Source organism: Populus nigra, chromosome 6 (genome assembly GCF_951802175.1).
Source record: "Populus nigra chromosome 6, ddPopNigr1.1, whole genome shotgun sequence".
In the NCBI taxonomy this organism is placed as follows: domain Eukaryota; kingdom Viridiplantae; phylum Streptophyta; class Magnoliopsida; order Malpighiales; family Salicaceae; genus Populus; species Populus nigra.
Window position 1 is genome coordinate 165052 of NC_084857.1, and position 15439 is coordinate 180490.

The 15439-nt window shown below is 35.8% G+C and overlaps 2 protein-coding genes and 1 long non-coding RNA gene across 4 annotated transcripts; 1 reads left to right on the forward strand and 2 right to left on the reverse strand.

Annotated features, from left to right (window-relative positions):
• Positions 1 to 1313: 1313 nt before the first annotated feature.
• Positions 1314 to 8445, forward strand: LOC133697190 (V-type proton ATPase catalytic subunit A). Its single transcript, XM_062119601.1, has 20 exons — positions 1314 to 1622; positions 2303 to 2429; positions 2639 to 2694; positions 2781 to 2837; positions 3046 to 3157; positions 3253 to 3290; positions 3427 to 3528; positions 3844 to 3900; positions 3993 to 4064; positions 4156 to 4257; positions 4349 to 4411; positions 4493 to 4625; positions 5189 to 5295; positions 5791 to 5985; positions 6483 to 6569; positions 6720 to 6824; positions 7310 to 7407; positions 7520 to 7598; positions 7832 to 7920; positions 8024 to 8445. Exons 1-20 carry the CDS (start codon positions 1545 to 1547, stop codon positions 8136 to 8138), a joined length of 1872 nt encoding a protein of 623 aa, XP_061975585.1. The 5' UTR covers positions 1314 to 1544; the 3' UTR covers positions 8139 to 8445.
• An 834-nt stretch (positions 8446 to 9279) lies between these two features.
• On the reverse strand, positions 9280 to 10884 carry LOC133695733 (uncharacterized). The gene is made up of 3 exons (XM_062117667.1): positions 10738 to 10884; positions 10420 to 10603; positions 9280 to 9710 (listed from the first exon to the last, which is right to left on the reverse strand). The coding sequence occupies exons 2-3, from the start codon at positions 10571 to 10573 to the stop codon at positions 9445 to 9447; spliced, it is 420 nt and encodes a 139-aa protein (XP_061973651.1). The 5' UTR covers positions 10574 to 10603; positions 10738 to 10884; the 3' UTR covers positions 9280 to 9444.
• A 1265-nt stretch (positions 10885 to 12149) lies between these two features.
• Positions 12150 to 14750, reverse strand: LOC133695734 (uncharacterized). 2 transcript variants are annotated; one of them, XR_009842522.1, is made up of 4 exons: positions 14629 to 14750; positions 12743 to 14483; positions 12547 to 12647; positions 12150 to 12481 (listed from the first exon to the last, which is right to left on the reverse strand). It is a non-coding gene; the product is annotated as an uncharacterized LOC133695734 (long non-coding RNA). The 2 variants fall into 2 exon arrangements; XR_009842521.1 differs by having other exon boundaries at positions 12547 to 14483.
• Between the last annotated feature and the right edge of the window lie 689 nt (positions 14751 to 15439).

Genomic DNA, 15439 nt, shown 5'->3' on the forward strand with positions numbered 1-15439 from the left:
AAAAACTATGATGTGTATATATATATTACATGGTAATGATGTAGACAATGACAAATTAAATTATACGTGTCGCAGTCATCTTGGCTTTTGACTAGGGATGGTTTTGTCCACTCATCCATGCCATGAAATGGCCTGGAAGTTTCCACCTTATCTTTACTTTGTTGGGTGCCACTAAGGTTTCGTCGCATTCGGTTAATCCACGCTGCAGTAGCAATCAACCCCTCCTCAAATTTCAACATTTCATAAATCACACACAGGAAAAAAAATTGTTGTTTCACTTATTTACTCATCACAACCCTTTTCTGTGCTCAACAGTTGAATTTTTGCATGTAAAGATAAACTCTTTTTAGACTTATTTAATCGATTATCCCTGCAATTTTTTTTTCATGACATTTTAATTGCCATTGTTAAAAAATTACTTCAATATTTTTTTTTAAATATTCAAATAGGATCATAAAAATAAATTCATATCATTTTTATATCATATCTTCGGATAAAATTTTTCCGCGCCTCAAACTTGTAAAAACTCACAACTAACTTACACTTATTTTTCTAATTTAATTAAAAATAATAAAATGATAAGATTCAAATTTATAATTATTTAATTAATAAAAAATTAATATTATATTAAAAAAATATTTCAATCTAATAACATCATGAATAACTTTGCATTACTCTCTAACTTTACTTATTCATTTTATTAAGTATTGATGATTGAATATTTTAAAGTTTTTCATTTTAAAATTAATCATTAATTTTAAATTAAAAGAAATAGTTACCTATCGTATTTGGAAATATAATAATAATTATTTTTTAAAATACTTTTCATTTCAAAACACATCAAAATAATATTTTATTTTATTTTAAAAAAATTAATTTTGACATCAACACATTAAAATAATTTGAAAATATTAAAAAAATATTAATTTAAAATAAAAAAATTAAATTTTTTTTTTAAAGTACTTCCAAAACACAATATCAATCATTATTTTCCTCTATATTTTACTTTTACAGGCGTCAACTCTCAAGAGTAGAGACTTAAGTTCATGTCTTCAAGTTAATAACCACTAAATAATAAAATTACCATTATTTTCACTCATCGAAAAAGACTATCATCTTTCTGATTTTTTTTTAAACCCATGTGATGCGATCTCCTCTCCTAGACCACTTTGGAATAAATAAATAAATAAATAAAATCAAAATAAAACAAAAGGTAAGAATTATTATAGAGCCGCCTTCATTCCGGGCGAACGTCCACGCTGACATGGCAAGTTACTAGATAGGCAGAACTATAGCATTACGGTACTGCAAAAGCAGCAGATCATTACCTACCTTCCCTTTCGCTGACATGGCCCCTTTCCTCTCCCTCCCTCCATAAAAATCAATCAATGAAATCCCACCTCCTCCGTTTCCCTCCTCTGTCACTTGCATCTGCGAAATTAATTAATTGTAATTTCTAATTCGATAGTAACCTTAGGGTTTTAATTGATTCTTAGATCCTCCACACTCCTTTGTATAGAATTTCAGTTAATCTCTGAGAGAAAATGCCGTCGGTGTACGGAGCTCGATTGACTACATTTGAAGATTCTGAGAAGGAGAGCGAGTATGGTTACGTTCGCAAGGTAGATTCCTTTTCTTTTCTTTTTCTTTTTTCTCAATTAATTATTAATCTCAAGTAATTACATAGATCGAATTTTTGTTCTGGTTTTGATTGAACTTATCTGATGACCTGTTTCTGTTGATTTACTGCGATCAGATCGAGTTTTTGGATTTATGTAAAATTGATTTCGTAGTTGAATTTCGAGCCGCTAGATCTGTTTTTTAAAGGTTGTGATCCGTTGAGATACGTAAACTCGAGTGATTATTGATTTTCTAGAGATCTTGTTAGCCTAGTTGATGGTGTTAATTATAAAGGTAGAGATTTGAGGAACTGTGAAGTGGTTGTTAGCGTTTCAGTTCTGTGTGCTTTTATGCTTTTTTTAGCTTGGATTTAGCTTGATGAATATTGAACTAACTGATGTTTGTTTCTTGTTATTGCTTGAACTCGATGAAAAATGTTTATGCAGATAACAAATGTTTAAAAATAAGATCTGATTTGTTCGGTTCGTATTTGTGCGTTGGTTGGCTCATTTGCACAGATAAGATTTAATTGCTATATTTCTAGGACGTGAGCAACTGATTGTGATGCATGATTGTTAGTTCAACTTCTGTCTTTCATGATTTCAATCTAAATTCGATGCTGTTTTCTAGGCTCAACGCATTTTCCTGGTTTTGTCTGACTAACTTGATGTGGTTTGGACAGGTATCAGGACCAGTCGTGGTTGCCGATGGCATGGCTGGTGCAGCTATGTATGAGCTGGTCCGTGTTGGGCATGACAATCTAATTGGTGAAATTATTCGTTTGGAAGGACATTCTGCTACAATCCAAGGTTATTTACTAATGCGAGTTCTTGATAGTTAGAATACTGTATTTCATGCATCATCCTTCTCATTTTTTGAGCGGTTTCATCATTTAATACTGTGTATCTGCTCTGCTAGCTCCTAGATCCCTATTTTTTAAAAGGAAAGAAACATTTTTCTTTATATTTACTGAGGTGCCTGGAATGGAAATGAATGTTTTTGTTCTCTCTGTTGTCAGTGTATGAGGAAACTGCTGGTCTGATGGTGAACGACCCTGTACTTCGGACACACAAGGTGATCTCACTATCATGTATTGTCATGTTTTTTTCTGAATGGTATTGTGACTGCATCAGTTCATTAATTGTATGTTGATCTTACAGCCTTTATCTGTGGAGCTTGGACCAGGAATATTGGGGAATATTTTTGATGGAATTCAGGTTTGACAGTGCTTGCCTTATTGTCAAATTCTGATTTAGTAATTAGAATTACATTTTGTTCTGTTAATCAGAAACCTTTTTCAAAAGCCTTCTAAGTTTATTCTTTGCTCTCGCTTTATCAAAAAGAAAGAAACAAAGTTTGTGCTTTGGTTTCTCTCTCGAAATTTATAGTGGTTAACCATTCACCTATGTTTTCTCATCAAAATAGAGGCCTCTGAAAACCATTGCAAGAATATCTGGTGATGTCTATATTCCTCGTGGTGTCTCCGTCCCAGCACTTGACAAAGACACACTTTGGGAATTTCAGCCTAAAAAAATAGGTGACTGCTGGAACTTTGTTGACAAATGACAATAATTGTTCCTTCAATTTCTTATGTAGAATTCCACTAACTCCAGTTATGCTTAACGTTGGCAGGTGAGGGAGATCTCGTGACTGGTGGAGACTTGTATGCTGTAAGTTCTTTATTTGAACCTTTTGTTTGTTGAACTCTTTAGAAATGTGTGGTTTGGACATCTTTATTTCTTTATTATTTATTTATTTTTGCATTAAGTTTAACATAGGATTTTGTGTGGATATTTTCCAATGCAGACTGTATTTGAGAACACTCTAATGCAGCATCATGTTGCGCTCCCTCCTGATGCTATGGGGAAAATCACTTTCATTGCACCTCCTGGTCAATATTCATTGAAGGTTTGTCTCTCTCTTCTTTGCCTCATTAAAATGATAATTACACAAGAACACATCTGCATTCCTTTTTTTTTCCTTGTATGATGCATATCATATAGCGCAGTGCTTGCATGTTACATAACACTTTGATACGGAGTTTCTGAATGATGAATTTGGGAAACATAAACTGCATGCAAATGGCATTTGGATCATTCTCTAGTCTCCTGGGTTATAGTTGCCATTTAGTTGAGATTTATATTTATATGAATTTTCTATGACTTCTAAACTGCACATTGACATTTCATACATAGATCTGTACACTGACTTCTGCTTTTGTAGGACACTGTGCTAGAGCTTGAGTTCCAGGGTGTCAAAAAGCAATTTACCATGCTTCAGGTTTGTAACTTGTAGCCAAACTCTAGATGAATTGAAATGCTTGCATCCTGATCTAGAAAATTTTTCAAATCCCACCATTCTTCTACATGCAGACTTGGCCAGTACGTTCTCCAAGACCAGTTGCATCAAAGCTTGCTGCTGATACCCCTTTGCTTACTGGGCAGGTATTTGCCTACATTCTAAACGCATTGGTTTTTTCATCTATTTCTATCTCTTTTAGTAATTTGAGTTCCCAATGACTCTGTTTTGTTTCAGCGTGTCCTTGATGCCCTTTTCCCCTCAGTTCTTGGTGGAACTTGTGCCATACCTGGTGCATTTGGTTGTGGGAAGACTGTCATTAGTCAAGCTCTTTCCAAGGTGAAGCTTGTCAATTCCTCATGGAACTTACTCTGATGGTTGTGATGATGGGGTAGTTTGGTTGATTCATTGCTTATGTTTGTTTGTGCAGTACTCTAACTCTGATACTGTTGTGTATGTGGGTTGTGGAGAAAGAGGAAATGAAATGGCAGAGGTATACATATCTCTCACTTTATTCGTCAATCCTGTTTTATGGTTTTTAAGATTTTTTTATCTAGGGTAATCGATTGCTCAGGTGCTCATGGATTTTCCACAATTGACCATGACTTTGCCTGATGGCCGTGAAGAATCTGTCATGAAGCGTACAACCCTTGTAGCGAACACCTCTAACATGCCTGTCGCTGCTCGTGAGGCATCAATTTACACAGGTAACACTATCTCTTTTATGTAAATATTAAACAGAGTAGAGGATGCTATGAAGAGTAATCTCTTTTATCTTCAACCCTTGTGCCTATTCTTTCTTGTTAGCGTTACGAGAGAATTCAATGCAGTTGGTTAGTTAAGAGCTGATGTGTTTTGAACACATGCATCAGTGGATGTTAGTAACCGTTTGTAATTCAAGAAAAAGATGGTAATTTTTAAGATATCAGATTACTGTCACAGGTCCTTTGTCAGAGAAGCAGCAGCTCTCTTATGAAGCACATATAATATTCCGAGAAATAAATGGTTGCAATTTGGGCAATACAATCCACACCCTACCATTACACCTGCCGGCTGCAGACTTTAGGCCATTTAGACCACATGTGCAGTGGACTGAAGAAAAAAACTCGAACTTGTAAATTATTGCTTATGCTAGAAGTTTCATGTTTGTGCCTGATTTGCATGAATTTTAAAATTCTATGTACTATTCATTTGTTGTTGGTGATGTTCTGTCTTATCGAATGCCTTGTGTTGATTTTCTTCAACTTGTGTGTGGATATGTTGTTCTCAGGAATCACTATAGCTGAATACTTCAGAGATATGGGCTACAATGTGAGCATGATGGCAGATTCAACATCCCGTTGGGCAGAGGCATTGCGTGAAATTTCTGGACGGCTGGTGAGCCTCTACCAACATTTATCTCAATGCCTTGGAAGAATTTTTGAATGCTTCATATGTTAGCGTCTGATATATTGCAGTGTTAGCTGGTGCTTCTGTGTGGTCTGTATCATTTGTAGCTAACATGCCATTTGTCCATGTTACCTTAACTTGCATATCATTTGCAACCTTTAATGCAAAAAATAACTATGTTTTTGTTAGCTAGATTTGTCGAAGCTGGATAAAGTTAATACTTAATGGTTGGTTCCAACATCTTATTAGGTGCTGGCTTCCACAAGTGATTGGCAATATCATCAGCTGTTACTGTTGATATTGGATCAAGGATATACTATTCTCATGATTGATTCTTTGTATGTTGTTATTTATTAGACAAATGAAGTAGCTTAGAAGTGAGAACTATGATCTATTATGCTAATTCTTTCATGCATATTTTGAAATTTGTTTTTATCCTTCTCTGATAAACTCTAATTGCATATTTCTTAATTATGTTTGCAGGCAGAAATGCCTGCTGATAGTGGATACCCTGCTTATCTGGCAGCACGTTTGGCCTCCTTTTATGAACGTGCTGGTAAAGTAAAATGCCTTGGTTCGCCAGAGCGTACGGGTAGTGTCACAATTGTTGGTGCAGTTTCCCCACCTGGAGGAGATTTCTCAGATCCTGTTACATCTGCTACCCTCAGCATTGTCCAGGTAATTACAAACTATGTTCACCATCTTTCATACTAGAAGCAATTAGCACACCATAGATTGCTGAGAAAACAGAGAGTTCAGTATAGTTTTTTTCTTAGCATTCTTCCAAGACCTAAAATTTTTTATTTAATTTTTTTTTTGTGAAAAGCTTGAAATAACTTGTTGCAGTAGGCAAATAATTTTTCTTAGGTTGCCTGATAAACAGTAAGACAAGAAACAGAAATTTCAAAATTGAAAGGAAAAACCATAGAAAGATATGTTTAATTAATCAAGCCAACTTGAGCATGGCTGAATTACTGATCAACAAGCTGGAAAGCATAGCCTAGGCCCAAAAATGATTCTGCTTCAGTGATCCAGGTTAAATTTGAAGTCCAAGCACATGTAATTTATAGTCTCAAAAATGATACGTTCCATCTTGATGCCATTTTGGATTTTTTCTCCCAAGCTTTATTTATTTATTTATATTAAAATGAGGTTATTCATTTGTACTTTTGCAGGTCTTCTGGGGCTTGGACAAGAAACTTGCACAAAGGAAACATTTTCCTTCTGTAAACTGGCTTATTTCCTACTCTAAGTACTCAGGGGTAGGTTTGCAATTTTTCTACAAACTTTTCCCTTTGTTTTTCTTTTGAAATTATAATTATTTGGATGCTTATTGGATATTTCATTCATCGCATCCTATATTCTATGGAACCTGTTCATATTTATTTAGGTTGTCCCTCTTTTGTTGTCAGGCTTTGGAGTCATTTTATGAGCGATTTGATCCAGATTTTATCAACATCAGGACAAAGGCACGGGAAGTGCTCCAAAGAGAAGATGACTTGAATGAAATTGTCCAAGTATGTTTTTTTTTCCTTCAAAATTTTCTTCTCTTCTGGTTTTCTTAGCTCCAAGAACTATAAAATATGTGATTTACCTGGAACTGTTGATGAAATATATGGATGAATTCTGTGAACTATATGGTGGGGGTGTTGTTTCAGTGTTACCTTTGCTGCCGAACCTTAATTGTACGAGTACTCCATGTCTTCTCTTGCCCTTCTAAATTGGTTGATTTGCAAATCTTAATTTGGCATAAAAGATGTTTGGTGGAGATTGGTCACAATTGGCGGTTATGATACTGTAGATCTCCATGGTATCATGTAGAGTTTCACTGTAGTGGCACTGTTATTTGGTCTCTATTTCACCCTTACTTTGAGGCAAATATGTAACAGCACATCATCCTTACTATCTTGGTTTTGCCATGTGACAAGTTATGAGGATGAAAGTTTATTTGGTTTCTTGTCTGCTTGAGATTGAATAACCATGACTTTCTGGATTATTGCAGCTTGTTGGAAAGGACGCTTTAGCTGAAACAGATAAGATCACCCTGGAGACTGCGAAACTTTTGAGGGAGGACTATCTTGCTCAGAATGCATTTACTCCGTATGCCCCAGCCTCGTTAATTGATCTTTTCTCTATCTTTCATTTTGAGTAATTAAGATTTATCATAGTTCTGCAATCCTCATCTTTGAATGTGTGTTTGTTTGGCTGGTAGATATGACAAGTTCTGTCCTTTCTACAAGTCTGTTTGGATGATGCGCAACATCATTCATTTCTGTAATTTGGCCAACCAGGTAAATTATCCCCCTCCCCTCTGGTATTCTATCGTTTACTGTTAAGTATTTGCAAGTTTGCTTGCTGTGAGAGGAGTCTGGGCATTCTTCTTCTCTTTTGTTATACTTCAAGTTTCAGTAGTCAATAATTGTAGGTCTGATATTAAAACTCACACACCTGCTCACAACCTGTAGTGGGTGTAATATGGTTTGTTCTGGATCTTTGATGAACAAGTTTGCAATTCAACATACAGGCTGTTGAGAGAGGTGCTGGCATGGATGGTCAGAAGATATCATACAGCCTTATCAAACATCGGTTGGGAGATCTCTTCTATCGTCTAGTGTAAGTATTATGTACTTCTGGCAAGAATCCCCTAGTGAAAAGCAATGCTATACAGAAATCCACTAGGATTACCTTCTGATATTGTCATATGTCGATGTTGCAGGTCTCAAAAGTTTGAGGATCCCGCAGAAGGGGAAGCAGTTCTCGTGGAAAAATTCAGCAAGTTGCATGAGGATTTGACTGCTGGTTTCCGCGCCTTGGAGGATGAGACTCGATGATTTAGGTGCTCCAAATTTTGGTTATCCAAGGAGTGTGTGTGGCGGCATGAGACCAACAGCACTTGAACTATTGTATTTGTTTGTCTGAAGAATCAGTGTTGGTAAATTCGTTAACGCCACTTTGCGGTGCATGTAGCCTTTTGGGTTGTGATAGCTACTGTGTAATTTGTTTATTCAAATTGGAGTTGTTCTGGGCAGTAAAAGACTAAACTGTTCCTTGTGTATTTATGCAATAAGGTTTGTATTCAGGCAGTGTCAAATCCCATGATTTATCTTATCACAAGTTAAAGAATCTTATCATTCCGAAGAGGAACTGGTTTTTTTAAAATTTTTATGTGAACCTCCGTTGTATGCTCTCACTACTCTTCTAATATACTTGTGACACGAAAGCTCTGTCTTGGGCATGGGAAGACTCGTGCACAAGGTTTTGACTATGATGTGTTTAGGACAGGTCAATTGTCATCTCATTGAGAGAGAGTGACACCGGTGAAAAATCTTACGAGGCACAGGATTGCATCCTATTAGTCTTTTTTTTTTTTATTTTATTGGATTCATTAAGAAAAAGAAACGGGAAGAGAATAAAATTTGTGACCTAATATGCAAGCCTTCTCATCACAGCCATGTTGCACGGGATTGTGAGGCCAATACATATTTAGGACAACTATCGACCTGAAAATTCTTCATTAACATGCAGATTACACAAGGCTTGTTTTGCTTGAATGAGTGCTTTTAAAGCAAATGATGGCGCGCCAGGAAAGTAGAAGCAGCACTATGGAATACGATGAGCACGGTCGATGGCACAGGCTCTTAAAAGAACCGATTACTTGAATTAGGATTGCTGTTGTTCCTTAATCGGCAAGCACTAGTTTCCTACAAAAACTTACACTTAGAAAGAACTCCTAAAAGATATGCAGGCTGGATAGGTTTCCCCTGAACCCAATACCCAATCAACAAGAGTTCTGCGGACCAATCAAATCCCCCTTTATGCTCGGATGACTGGAGGACTCGGTATCCATGTTCAGTTTGAGCTTTTCTTCTTCCTTCCTTCCTTTAACCCATCGTATTGATGACAACACTGGCCATGATAATTTGGCACGGGCAACACTTAACAGACTCAGGCAGCTTACCTTAGATAGAAGACTGTCAACAGCACAACCAGCAAATTTCATAAACATAATGGAGTACCTTGAGAGTAATGCGAGGAAAAACTGAGTGGAGAAAGGTAAATATAGAAATCTTGGGAAACATAAAACCACATGTTTGCCACAACACTAAATTTTAAATTACAACGAAGAAGATGGATCTTTTAGCCAGGGCCAACTTTAGGAATGTCATAGTGCTCACTCATGTTGGCCAAATATTGGTTGAAATCTTGAATCCTGTCACGGTGAGATTTATCAGCTTCCTTCGCCATCCTATGAACATCAATTCTCTCTCTCTGCTCAATGTATCGTCTCTCTGCAGGTGTGAGATGATCAATGTAAGAAGCAGCCTTTCCTTCCTCGCTCGTTTTGCCTTCATCATTAATATCTTCCTCATTAGGATCATCAGTTGGTTCTTCTATGCTTTGGCCTATACCAAATACCAACATTAATCGATGATCCTCCGAAATTAAAGTGGAGCAGTAAAATATAACAGAACACGAATTACATGAAAAGGTTATAAGGAGCAACACAACGTCTTTTTCACAGAGACTGCTCTATTATTGGGATATTTCAGCAATTCAATTAAATCAAAGATTACCAGAACCCAAAAACAAAGAAATCAAGCCAGCAATCAAGATATTTCTCTGGATGATGTGTGTGAAATAAAACCAAAATGATTGTGCTTCCTAATTTCTGTCATTCTCCGGAGACATGATGATAACCACGAAGTAGAAAAATGCCCTGAGAACAAGAAGTAGAAATAGTACACGAGGTTATTCAGCAACCATTGATTTCGAAGGCTGCCAATCACCCTAAACTTTGGTTTAATTGAGTTCTATCAGGACACACGATGACAGTGTTTCCTTCAAAAATCTGTATTAAATTTTATAAACATAGATAAAGACGAAGAAGAAAACAGCAGCACGGCAGGCTTGGAAGTTCACACAGAAAGCACGGCACAAGCACAACAACAAAAAACAACCGAGGTGCATTTTCTACGAATGGGAGTGACCACCCAGATTCAACCCCAGAAACGAAACTAATCCCAGCCTCCAACAAGAATCCAAAGACTAACAGCTTACAAACAAGAAATTAATAAAGAGGGGATTTTTAGAAAAAAAGGAAGAAACCCAAACCAGTAGAAAGCTCATTATGGATGACGAGATCAGAAGAATCGACTTGTTTCTTAACATGTTTCTTCTTCTTCTTCTTAAGGCTGCCAGCTTTCACATCCAAAGCTTTCCCCTTCAGCTTCAATTTCCCACCCACAACATTCTCATAACCAGACATTGATTAATCGATCGATCTTCTTCTCCTCCTCTGTTTCAACATTGATAAGAAGCCCAGAAAGGTATTAATTTAGGCTACAAAGATAGATTTAAAGTATCGAGCGAAGAGATCAGATCAGATCAGATCAGATTGATTCGTGGAAGTAAACCCTAACAAACAAGTACCTGATAATATTAGCTCAATCCGTTCCCGTTCAGGCGATGGGAATTCTCTCTTCCGCTAACCAGCCGACAAGACGTCACAGCTCCACAGGAGTGGAAGGACTCCTATAAGTAACCGACTTGTAGTTGGTGTTTACATTTGTGGGCCTTTGAATACATGGACCGACCCAGGTTTGGGAGATGGCTCGTCACTTGTTTTCTTTATTTAGCGATTAAGACTTGAAGATAAGAGAAACTACTGATGCCATTGCCAGTTCCATCAAAATTTTGTTTTTATATTTTAAAAGTCTTTTTAAATAATTTTTTTTTTTTAATTTTAAATTAATATTTTTTAAATATTTTTATATTATTTTAATGTATTGATATCAAAAATAATTTTTAAAAAATAAAAAAATATTATTCTAATATATTTATAAATAAAAAATATTATTATAAATACAAAAAGTAATTGAACTCTCTGGGTTAGCTCGCTTAAATAACATTTGGAATTCAACTGAACAATACATTTACATTATACACCTCAACTTACAGGTTTGATCATATGAGATGTAGATAATGTTACCAGTGTATTATTTTAATTTTAAAGTATTTTTTATTTAAAAATATATTAAAATAATAATTTTTAATTTTTTTAAATATTAACACACAAAATATTTTAATAAACAATCAATAACACACTACGAGCCCGTTTATTTACACGGCTATGGTTGCGTTTTAATTAAACCATAGATTTAAGCCGTTTGGTAAAGATGAAAACGAGATTTACTATGCATGGTTTCCACATTATTTTTGCGTCCGAAACGCAGGGAAAGAAAAGCAAGGAATTCTGGCTAATTGCACTGTTCAGTAAATAGTGTAGCACGCTACACTATTCTGGTCAGACCAGTTCCAGCCGGACCGGGTTTGGTCCAAAGCTCAATATGCATTGGACCAGGTCCGACTCAGTAAAATTAAAAATAAAATTTATTTTTAATTTTTTAATTGTGTTTTATTCAAAAAATTAGTGTTTAACATTATTCAATGACACTACGTAAATTAGACAGAGATCGTTTGATGATGTAGTATTTGCAGAATTTGATCACAATTCCAATTTTGTTCCTAATTATATTTTACTTGTTGTTGTCGCGCACTTAAAAAACCAAAAAAGCTGTAGTCCTTGTCAGATATATTTCATACGTTATGAAATTGTAGATAGTTTAATGGAACAATGAAAAATATTTTATATGAAATATTATTTATTTTATGATATAATAATAATAGTTAAATTTACAATATTTAAATTAAAAATCATAAATATTAATATATATTTTTTAAAATTATTTTATAACCTCAATTTTAAAAGTATTATTAACCAAATATATTAAATTACTTTTTATTCAACCTTAATTTTAACTATAATTTTAACTAAATATACATAAATATCAAATTAGCTTTAACTAAAAATAATTTTTATAAAATAATTTTTTTAAAATTACAACAATAACCACAAAATCAGCTGTTGCAGTGGCACCGCTTCCCAAACCAAAACCAACAGCATCATTCTGATATCTCATTTGTTCTCCTAGAGCCCAACGAGCTACATGCAGAAAATTCATATAACCAGCTGCCGTGCTTTCTTCATGTACGGTCATATTTGCAGCGCATCAGTGTCTCATAAAGCGGAGTCATTTCCCTTTCAACTTGCTGCCCAGAAAGCTAAATTGCCCTACCAATCTTCTCCTCCGTGCTAAACCCCCCGCTCCCAAACCTAATCGAAGTATGATGGTTAATAATTACAATCGTGTTGATAGGAGAGGGATAACATCACATCACCTTTGATGGAGCCTTTCCCCAAATCAAACACTTGCCATTAGCTCTGCGAAATTCTTGCTTTTGCCTGTCACAATCGTAAGGGATATATAAGCAGACAATGCCTGAAAACAGGAGGGAGATGGTTAATAACTCAAGTGATAAAGGGCATTAGGTAAAATGATTTTTCTTCAAGACTCGCAGGACTAGGATGATATACCTGAATTCCGAGGTTCACAGGATGGTTAACAAGGTACATGCCAGGAGAACTATAGACACATGGAAGCCATACCAAGAAGCCCCAAGAAAGATAAATTCCAGCGGCCGAATCCAAAAGTAGTAAGCATAAGATGTTACGCATGGAAAAAAAAAAGGGATTCTTGGAGAAAATGATAACCCCTTTTACAGCATCAAGGCTAGTATTTTTCTTCATAGATAATCGATAGCAATCCAGTTGATGACAACTTGCAACTCAAAATTAAAAGGACAATTGGAAAATATACGCAAGTAGAATAGATAAACCTCGATCATGAGCAATGTCCATGGCACTCATGTACCCATCTTCCCAACTAAAACTTTGTGATGTGCAATAGCACCAATATTGTGTGTATAAGCAAGGAATCAGCTACTTCCCCATTCTGCTCATAATGATACAATACAAAAGAACTGGATTTGAAGGCTCGTAATCTTGCGATCGTATACATGTAAAACTTGTAAAAAAATCCAAGTGGAATTACACGTGTTGCAGGTACAAGGTAAAAAAAACCTCGGAGATGAGGAAGACCACGAGTGGAACTAAGTTGGAAAATAACATATTGCAGGGGTACCTAAATGATGAAATGATGAACAGATGGCATTGTTGACATGTAGGGCTAGTTCTGCATGGGCTAAGTGATGCCTTTATCAGCCAAACAAACAAGGGTTTTTAACCTCTCACTGAATAGCTTGTATCATCTTAGATTCAGTATGTTTACAAGACAAGTATTGTTAATTCTCACCAGGAAATGACTACCAGCATTTACCTGCTTAATGCAATAGGTTAATGCCAGAATGGCACAAGCCATCATCCCAAATCTGCAGTTTGTGAAAACTTTGATGCCAAGATTTTTTCCAATTCGAGGATACAGCTCCACACCCTGAAATAGAAGAGGAGACATGTGAAAAAAGGAAAGGCAAAATGATAGTACTTCAATTTATTGTTTATCAAAACCATCAGATGTCCAAAGTATTGAAAAAACTTTTCAGCTTGGTTCACAGATTTCAAAAGAAGAAGCTTAAATTTGAGTTAGATCCTGGCCAAAGGATTGCTTTTTTTCTGATTTAAGCTCGTTCCTCTTAGTTATATACCTGGCTCAATCTCCCTATTCCCCTATCATTTAGATTGCTTAATGACAAACAGCAACAATAATCACATGAGTAAAATGAAGATAACGTTAAAGTTCTGAACTCCCCCAATATAAGTCGATTATTATGTTCCCAGATGAACCAGAATCAGTAGATGATGGCGCCAAATGACCCTTGCAGACACGAAAACATTTTGGTAAGAGGTATAGCAAAATAAATGAGAACGCAAACAAGTTGCCTAGTTATAAATTCTTAGTTTTACGTATAAGAAAAAACAGAAGTTAAAGCTTGCAAGAATGAGAGCAGAAAATATTTCACCCAAATGATCATAGACAACTGCAGGGTTGAATATACCAAACCTGAAATAAACACAGGAGAGTATTAGTTACACTTTACAATCATGTGTCACTTGGGCTAAATTGATTTTTTTTTTTTTTTACCATCAGAAGCAGAATGTCACCGTGTACACTGCTTTGCTGGATCTAAAGTAACTTTTTACCAACCACAAGCCTTCCGATGAGCGGGTGTCAAACTAGATGGAGTGCAAACATAAGAATGTCACAGAGAAAGTTCTCACCACCAAAGGCTAAGATATGCAACCAATGTCACCATGTATGCTGCAAATCACAGAAACAAAGCTCATGACTTGAGTCATGTACAACACAAACCTTTTTTTCTTCATTTCTTTTGACGGCTGCAATCTAACTACAAAAGAAATGGCAAAAAAGGATTTTGATAAAGACAATATCATGTGAACAGTACCTTGTAAACGGGTCGGTTCCCTTCGGGAGAAATAGGACCCTCAACCGTTTTTCCAGGTAAAAGAGGCTGAAGTGCAGCATCAAATGCTACAAAACAAGCAATTATTTTCCAGGCATTAGCAGTGGGGGCTTGGCCGGATGTTTATTAACCCCTGCAACCCGTGTTGCTTCAAATAATCCCAAGTTTGGGAAACTTCCCCTTCAGCATGTACCATTGTATATCATCTGCATTATTAGGTAGAACATTCTATTTTTTATATAATTTTATTATCAGCATGGAGCTCGTCAAAATCTATTTGCACTGCAGCAGTGAATACACAAAGACATCTTCAGAGGATTTTACCCTTTGTTGAAACAAACATAGTACAAAAATCATGAAAACGAAAAGGTAGAACCAAGTAAGTACTGAAAGAAAACTTGGAACATCGAAACATGCCACTAATGGTAAGTGCACAGTCCCTGCTCTATTACATATCCCATTCAATCATCACCAGGCAATTATCAATCCAAAAGGCCTGACCTCTCTAAATGTTGCTGAAAACCATAAGGCAATGATCCTGAGATTTCTTAGGCAGACCAATTGATTCAAGAATCACACGTTCACAAGTAACAGTAAGGGAGATGCATTAAAATTTGGAAAGATGAAGTATCCGTGGCCCTTCTTTTCTTTAAAAAAGGTTGAAAAATATGCCAGCCAGTGGAAGAAAAGAAAACTATTTTAAGATTTGTGATGTGAAGAGGAGAAGCCTTACATTAAAATAACCAAAGTAAACCAACAGTGAATGCACAGTCTTTGCTTCTGCCATTCTTTG